At 50.2% G+C, this 8,302-nt stretch overlaps 2 protein-coding genes across 2 annotated transcripts; one reads left to right on the top strand and one right to left on the bottom strand.

Annotated features, from left to right (window-relative positions):
- The first annotated feature begins 1,110 nt into the window (after positions 1–1,110).
- LOC106373592 lies at positions 1,111–3,925 on the top strand. The gene is made up of 4 exons (XM_048749664.1): positions 1,111–1,499; positions 1,570–2,735; positions 2,862–3,287; positions 3,357–3,925. The coding sequence occupies exons 1-4, from the start codon at positions 1,111–1,113 to the stop codon at positions 3,923–3,925; spliced, it is 2,550 nt and encodes an 849-aa protein (XP_048605621.1).
- Positions 3,926–5,807: 1,882 nt separating this feature from the next.
- LOC106373594 (uncharacterized abhydrolase domain-containing protein DDB_G0269086-like) lies at positions 5,808–7,863 on the bottom strand. The gene is made up of 2 exons (XM_013813746.1): positions 7,030–7,863; positions 5,808–6,941 (listed from the first exon to the last, which is right to left on the bottom strand). The coding sequence occupies exons 1-2, from the start codon at positions 7,861–7,863 to the stop codon at positions 5,808–5,810; spliced, it is 1,968 nt and encodes a 655-aa protein (XP_013669200.1).
- Positions 7,864–8,302: the final 439 nt, after the last annotated feature.

The following is an 8,302-nucleotide window of genomic DNA, read 5'->3' as shown; positions in this document are numbered from 1 at the left end:
CATCCATCATATTTTCCTCTTCAATATCCTCTATTATTACCTTATGTTGAAGAAGGTTTTCGTCTTGACATACCAATTGGTTATCAAGACACAACTGGTACGAAATAGAAACCCCTCCCAAAGAAAGGAGAGCCCAGCGCAAAGCTACAGAGTGACGGGAGTATGAACTTTCTCGTTGAGAAATATGACAGTACTCTGAAACAGACGATGATCCAGTTGGGATCTTCGGAGAAGCTTGCCCAGACGAGGTTGAAGGTCATCGAGAGAGTAAGGGCGGAGCATAAGAAGGTCAACGAGATGGCTAAGGGAGCTCGATTCGTCCAACAAACCAGTTGACGCCGTTTGCTCGACCCAGACTACAACAGCAGCAGGTTCAGCGGCAGGACCTTCCAGAACCGTCGATCTCACCAAACACTGTAAGTATCATGATGTCAAAGGGCACGATACGACAGAGTGCAAGTCACTCTATGCGCACTACCTCTCCTCCTTAGCAAGTGGCGACTTCAAGTTCGAACCACTAAAGGCTAAGCCTAAGAACGGCAAGAGCTGGAGCAAGAATAAAGAAAAGAGAGCCCAGCGCAAAGCTACAGGCAAAAGTCGACATAGCGAAACTCAACAACGCGAAGACGAGGAGGACGCCCCGAAGAGTAATGGCGAGGCAGACTCCTCGGCTGACGAAGAGCAACCAGCTAACCGCAGACGCATTGAGGTCATACTTTCCCAGCAAAACTTGTCGTCGGACGATGAGAACGATGACACACCTGTACTCGAAGATTTGAGAGATGTTCTGAAACGGAAGTTTGAATCCGAAAACAGCAACAGCTCCACGCGCAATGATCTCCGAACAACGTTGAATGCACGGAAGTCGCGGCGTATCTCGGCAGTTGACCCTGATCCCAAAGAACGCCCGAACGGCGACCTTAGGGATAAACTCAACGCAGGAGCATGCGATCTCCGAATCCGCCCACTGACCTCCGGAGGCGTTTGGAGCAAACTAAGATGTCAAGCAACGACACTCCATCATCAAAAAACGACAGCAACGTACCAACCGATTTACGCGCCTTCTTAGACTCCAAGCAGGTCCAAACGCGACGTCAACTAAATGTCATCATGGGCGGTTGTCCTCCTTGCGGCAACTCTGTTCGCTCCGTCAAGGATTACCGTCGGCAAGTTGCGACTTCGCAGAGATGGCCGACTAGGCCGCCAAATCACCCTCCGATAACCTTTTCACCGGATGACGCTGAAGGGATTCACGTACCCCACAATGATCCTCTTCTTGTAGTTCTTGGAATTGGGGAGTACGACGTCACCAAGGTCCTCATCGATACAGGAAGTTCCGTCGACCTCATTTTCCGAGGAACCCTGCAGAAGATGGGAGTCAATCTCGACGACATCAAACCATCCTCCAGAACATTAACCGCCTTCAACGGATCCTCCGAAACAATACTGGGAACAATCTGCCTTCCGGCACGCACATGTGGAGTCACTCGGACTGTCAAGTTTGCCGTCGTAAGCACGAAGGCCCCTTACCATGCCATACTCGAAACCCCCTGGATACACTCAATGCAGGCCATTCCATCTACTTATCACCAGTGCGTCAAGTTCCCCGGTACGGACGGCAAACAAAACACTGCAAGGAGATCAAAAGGCCGCTAGGGAACTCCTAGTCGCCACAGTTAAACTCCAACGATCGTCTTTATCGGTTAACTCTGTCACTCCTCCAACCTATAAAGTCTGCTCCCAGGAAGGCGAAATTCTCGAGTTACCTATTGACGATGCCGATCCAAGCCGGACCGCAAGGGTTGGTGCGTACCTGTCTGAAGAAATGCAGCGGTCAGTTCTCGACTTTCTCAAGGCAAATGTGTCCACATTCGCGTGGTCCATGTCAGACATGAAAGGAATTGATCCGGCCATAACAGCTCACGAACTAAACGTCGATCCGACAGTCAAGCCTATCCGCCAGAAGCGACGCAAGCTCGGTCCAGATAGGTCAAAGGCTGTAAACGAAGAGGTCGACCGGTTGCTCGGCGCCGGTTCAATTGCTGAGGTGCGCTACCCTGAGTGGTTAGTAAATCCAGTAGTCGTCAAAAAGAAGAACGGGAAGTGGCGCGTCTGCGTCGACTTCACAGACTTGAATAAAGCCTGCCCAAAGGACAGCTATCCTCTTCCCAACATCGACCGTTTAGTCGAGTCCACGGCTGGAAACAAGATGCTCACCTTCATGGACGCTTTCTCTGGGTACAACCAAATCATGATGCACCCCGACGATCGCGAAAAAACGACATTTATCACGGATAGAGGAACCTACTGCTATAAGGTCATGCCATTCGGTTTGAAGAACGCGGGAGCAACCTACCAACGGCTTGTGAACAAAATGTTCGCAGACAAGCTGGGCGTCACCATGGAAGTATACATCGACGATATGATTGTCAAGTCGCTACACGCTGCTGATCACCTCTGTCACTTGAGAGATTGGTTCGAAACTCTCAACAAATACGGCATGAAACTGAACCCAGCAAAGTGCACGTTTGGGGTTTCCTCAGGCGAGTTCCTTGGATACATAGTCACGCAGCGGGGAATCGAAGCCAACCCGAAGCAGATCTCCGCGGTCCTGAACCTTTCGAGCCCAAAAAACAGTAGAGAAGTGCAACGGCTTACGAGTAGGATAGCTGCACTCAACCGGTTCATCTCCAGATCCACCGACAAATGCTTGCCATTCTACGACCTCCTCCGAGGTAACAAAAGGTTTATCTAGGACGAGAAATGCGAGGAGGCATTTATCCAACTCAAGCATTATCTGACAACTCCACCCGTTCTCGCCAAGCCAGACGTCGGCGACGTTCTATCTCTTTACGTTGCAGTATCACAAGCGGCAGGCTGTACCGTTCTAATAAAACAGGATCGCGGTGAGCAAAAGCCAATCTTCTACACGAGTAGGCGCATGACCGGACCAGAAACGCGATACCCAACTCTGGAGAAGATGGCACTGGCAGTCGTCGAAGCGGCGAGAAAGCTTCTCCCCTACTTTCAGTCACATTCGGTTGAAGTATTAACCGATCAGCCCCTCCGAACGATACTTCAAAATACAAACAGGTCCGGAAGACTAACGAAGTGGGCTATCGAACTCGGTGAGCTTGATATCACTTACAAGAACAAAACTGCAGCAAAATCTCAGGTCCTCGCAGACTTCTTAATCGAATTGGCCTCGGAGTTAGAGCAAGATCTCACGCTCCCAAACCCAAACTGGACACTGCATGTCGACGGATCTTCGACTAACAGGGGCGCAGGTGCTGGAGTTCAACTGCAATCCCCGACCGGCGAACTGATCAGGTAGTCTTTTAGTTTCGGCTTTCCAGCCTCGAACAACGAAGCTGAATACGAATCTTTGATCGCTGGACTCCGCTTAGCAAAAGATGTCAAGGCCAAACGTTTAAGCGCCTACTGTGACTCGCAGTTAGTCGCCAGTCAGTTTAGCAGCGACTACGACGCCCGCAACGATCGGATGGATGCCTACCTCAAGATAGTACATGGATTAGCCGCAGAGTTCGAATTCTTCGAACTCGTCAAAGTTCCCAGAGGAGAAAACGTCTGCGCCGACGCCCTTGCAGCCCTTGGAAGCAAGCTTCATGACCAAGTTAAACGAACTATTTCAATACACCGCATTGAGAAGCCAAGCATCGATATCTCGACGGACCAAACCGCCATCATAGCCCCAGTCACCAAAACCGACACTCTCGTTACTGATGAGTTCGGCCCCGACTGGCGAACTGAGTTTATCGACTACCTCTCAAAGGGGGAACTTCCAACCGAGAAATGGGCAGCCCGCCGACTAAAAATGCGCAGTACCCATTATGTCGTCCTAGACAACGAACTCCATCGATGGACTGCGAGTAAAGTACTACTCAAATGTATCCACGGCAAATAAACGGTTAGGATTATGGCCGAAACACACGAAGGCACTGGAGGTAACCATTCGGGCGGACGCGCATTAGCAATCAAAGTGAGAAGCCTGGGCTTCTTCTGGCCGACGATGAACGCAGATTGCGAGTCCTACGCCAGAAGCTGCGACAAGTGTCAACGGCACGCACCAAGCATCCATTGTCCAACTGAAATGTTACGAACGACAGTCGCACCGTACCCGTTCATGCGATGGGCAATGGATATCATAGGACCTCTTCCATGCTCCCGCCAGTGGCGTTTCATTCTCGTCCTCACTGATTACTTCACCAAATGGATCGAAGCTGAAGCCTACGCTCAAGTCACCGACAAAGAAGTCCGCGGGTTCGTCTGGAAAAACATCATCTGCCGCCACGGTCTACCGTACGAAATCGTTACCGATAATGGATCACAGTTCATGTCGGGAAACTTCAAGGAGTTTTGCAGCAGATGGAACATTCGTTTGAGCCCCTCTACCCCTCGTTACCCACAGGGAAACGGCCAAGCGGAGTCCTCCAACAAGCTCATCATCGACGGCATTAAGAAATGATTAGACCTAAAAAAGGGTCACTGGGCCGACGAACTCGACGGAGTTCTATGGAGCCACCGCACAACACCACGAGGGTTGACCAAATCGACACCTTTCTCTCTCGCATACGGTGTCGAGGCTATGGCTCCCGCAGAAGTTAACGTTTCAAGCCTCCGAAGCTCGAAAATGCCCCAGTATGTCGAACTCAACAAGGAGATGCTGCTTGATGCCCTCGACGAAATTGAAGAACGACGGGACCAAGCTTTGCTGCTAATCCAAAATTATCAACATCAGATAGAGAGTTACTACAACAAAAAGGTCCGAGCCAGACCCCTTGAACTCGGCGACTTCGTCATGCGCAAAGTGTTCGAGAACACTAAGGAGCTGAACGCCGGCAAGCTCGGCGCTAGGTGGGAAGGACCTTACAAAATCATCAAAGTGGTGAAACCAGGAGTCTACCGACTTCAAACGTCAAGCGGAGAATAAGTGGCCAGAGCATGGAACTCAATGCATCTAAGACGCTTCTACCCCTAAAAAAAAAAAAAAAAAAAAAAACCGAGTACGCGGTCACTTCTACTCGACCGAGTAAATGCGCTTCCAACGGCCACTTTCACTTGGGAAAAATGAACTACGAATGGCTTGATCCTCAACCGAGGTACGTAGGCAGCCTTAACCGGTCCAGCTGTAACAAAACCAAAGTCAAAATCTTGTTCTTTGTCTCAACTTCTACTGAGTAGATACCTGTTATCAAACCCAACGGCTCCCGTGTCTCCCGCAGGAGATACGCGGACACTATCGTTCCATTTCCTAGCTATGTCCTGATCAGACACTTAGCCTGAGGACCCAACAGTCGCTAGTCACCTATGCCCAAGGAGCATTGACCGACTAAACAGAGTGAATCTTTAACCTTTCCTCGACTAAACGCGTAACGGACTAGCTACCCGATTACTTGATTGTCAATGAGGAAACGAACGAAAGAACCTTCCACTCTTAGATTCAGTCCCTTGTTTTCGAGATAGAACGATGCGCCTAGACGTCGTCTCGATCGAAACACGACAAGAGCTTAATAAAGCCCCCTAGCGGTTCGTTTCCTTATCTATTTGCAAAAGCCAAAGGTCAGGAATCTATTGTTTCTAAGCGAACACATCGCGAGACTCTAAAGATACTGACATTTACTTTAACAAGTTTGCAAGTACATATAAGAAACACAACAACCCACAAATTTAAAGTCCGCTTAAAACAGCGACTTGCCGATAAATAAAAGTATGTCTAATCGTACAACAACAGGGTCTATCAAGACCACAAACAAAAAAGAAGAGGAGAAAAGGACATAAGTGAAACATCAAGGCACAGAATCTTGATCGTCAGGACCATTGGTAGCGGCAGCAGTAGGGTCTTCCTCCTCAGCAGAACGTGGCAGCGACGTCTCCTCGATTCCATCGTCTTCCTTCTCTTCATCCTCTTGTCCTTCGGAGGAAGAATCCGAGACAAGCACAAGATCCTCGATGCCCACGTTCTCGGTCTCTTCTTCTCGAAACAGAGTGTCGCCCATCTCGAGGTCGTCCTTTCCAGGAAACCCCTCCAGATTCTCATTCTCTGGGCGCTCGTCAAGACCACTTCCCACCGGGGGCTTGACATGTTCAGTAGGGATAGACGTGACGTCAACCAGTGGCTCCTCTGATGGCTCCTCAACAACTTCGAGCGAGGTAACGAGCCGAGAAGCCGTCTCTGGCCCAATCAAATTTACGTTCGACCCATGGGGATCGAATGACGTTCTGAACCGGTCCGCGACGAAACGAGAAGGAAGGACCAGCGGAGAAAGAGTAAGGTCGCTATCAGACAGCGGCTCTACTCGGAGTTTCATAACCTCCACCTCGTAAAGTTTCTCCTGCTCAGCGAAGACATCGATCATTTCTTGGGGAATCTCCGTCCCACTCGCCTTCATAACCTCGAGGCACTTTTTCGTTCCCGAAGCTTGACCATACAGGTTCTTCGCCTTCTCAAAAGCCTCTAGACGAGTAAAATGGTCGCGCACGCGATCAAAACGGCGACTTGCCTTCTCAGCCATAGCAGCCTCGACTCTTTCTCTCTCACGAGTAACCTCCAAACCCCGGGAGTCCCTCAAACGTTGCCTCTCTCTGATTAGTTTGTCTACCGCGGCGTCTCTCTCTTCGACTGGCTCGGTCTTCTCCTTCTCCAGGTTCGCAGCCGTTTGCTCCAAATGACTTTTCTCTCGGACGAGCTCTTTCCTCGCCGCGCTGGAAGATTTAAGCTTGCCCTCCAGCTCTTCGAACTTCACTCGAAGAATCTCTTTCTCCTCCGCGGCCTTCTCGTTGGCCTTCTTATGCTCCGCCCTTACTCTCTCGATGACCTTCAACCTCGTTTGGGCAAGCTTCTCCGAAGATCCCAACTGGATCATTGTCTGTTTCAGAGTACTGTCGTATTTCTCAACGAGAAAGTTCATACTCCCGTCACTCTGCAGAAACGACAAACACAAACCACGTGAGACGAATGAACCCGACAAATCAAATAACTAGATAAAGTGTGAAGGGTAGCGCAGTTACCCGAGCTCTCGAGGAAGCAGCGTCTATGTATTTAGTCTTGAAGTAAAGGTCGTCCAATTGTGGCATCTCCTTCGTCCCACCACGAATTTCGCGCGTCAGCTCCGCGCACCTAGGAGGATTAAGGATCAGGGGAGTCGTCTCGTTGTAGGAAAACTCGACGCGATCGGGGAACTCGATTTTCCTCCTCCTCACAGTAGAACCTTCTGAACGAGACCCTTTCCTCGCAGACGGATCATGAACAGATCTCTCACTTGCAATAGGATCACTGCCCCGCGATGAGACCTCTCTTTCCTCAGGAGGAGTTTCAAGAGAAACGCCGCCTCCCGCGACAACCTCGACCAGGCCCGTCTCCACATCAGAAGGACGCGGCTCCGCCTCGATGGACCCCTTCGTCTTCTTCTTTCTGGGACGATCTTTAAGCGCCGCTTTGGAACGGTCCGACTCGACGGAACCCCCTGTAGAGCCTTCTCGCCCTACTGCCGGCGCCTCTCCGTGATCAACGGAGGAAGTAGCCCCTTCGTAAGGTCTCTTCCTTCCTCTCTCTTCCTTCCTTGCTTCCAAACCCTCAGAGTTTTCGTCGAGAGAAGCGATCTCTTCAAGAGGAAGCTCTTCGGTCGCTTTCCTCCTGGATTTCTTGATCTTCTTCTTCTTTTTGGGACTCGAGGCAGGAGGCTCCGCCCCAACGTCTTTGTTGACCAAACAAGAAGCTCCTTCCTTGGAAGCTCGGCCTGCGTCAGAACTGGTCGACCCTTGCACATCGGCAGGAATTAACTTCTTCGAGAGCAATTGCAGCTTCCCCTTCAACAACGCACTCAAATCCGGCACTTCGTCCATCTTTCTAGCTTCGTCTAGAAGCTTCTGCTGTTTCCGAGTAAAAAGGGACAGACGCGACTTACAGGGCCCGAGTACAACAGGAAGTCTCGACTCCCAATCAACTGTAAAAAAATAAATATATATATATATATATATAAAGAGAGACTAAGTTGTTGATAGAACTTCTTGGAGAAAGACCGATGAACTCACCTCTAGCTATCCGAGCTTCTTGACGTCTTATCCACTCTCGACTAAGATCAGGCCAACAGAGATGGCTGTGAGCTGCGATCGCCTGAGCACTCTCAAAAATTTCTCTGGGTATGCGATCGTATTCGGGTGGCCAACTGCAACAATAAGAAACACGCTGTTAGAATACTCGAATAAGGCATGATGAAAACAAACACTATCTACCAAGCGTTTTGTTCCATAGAACGCGGTAGTCGTCCCCAGGTGGCTCCGA

Source organism: Brassica napus, chromosome C3, assembly GCF_020379485.1.
Source record: "Brassica napus cultivar Da-Ae chromosome C3, Da-Ae, whole genome shotgun sequence".
NCBI classification, from domain to species: Eukaryota; Viridiplantae; Streptophyta; class Magnoliopsida; order Brassicales; family Brassicaceae; genus Brassica; species Brassica napus.
The sequence above is the reverse complement of the archived record's forward strand: the minus strand, read 5'-3'. Positions and strand labels throughout refer to the sequence as shown.

Bases quoted from the DNA above. Each gene is read 5' to 3' on its own strand.
- LOC106373594 (XM_013813746.1), bottom strand. From the start codon at position 7,863: ATGGACGAAGTGCCGGATTTGAGTGCGTTGTTGAAGGGGAAGCTGCAA. The intron at 6,942-7,029 runs GTAACTGCGCTA...TCGTTTCTGCAG, and splicing joins CTGCTTCCTCGAGAGCTCGG to AGTGACGGGAGTATGAACTT.
- LOC106373592 (XM_048749664.1), top strand. From the start codon at position 1,111: ATGGGCGGTTGTCCTCCTTGCGGCAACTCTGTTCGCTCCGTCAAGGAT. The intron at 1,500-1,569 runs GTTTGCCGTCGT...CACTCAATGCAG, and splicing joins GGAGTCACTCGGACTGTCAA to GCCATTCCATCTACTTATCA. The intron at 2,736-2,861 runs GTAACAAAAGGT...TTTACGTTGCAG, and splicing joins ATTCTACGACCTCCTCCGAG to TATCACAAGCGGCAGGCTGT.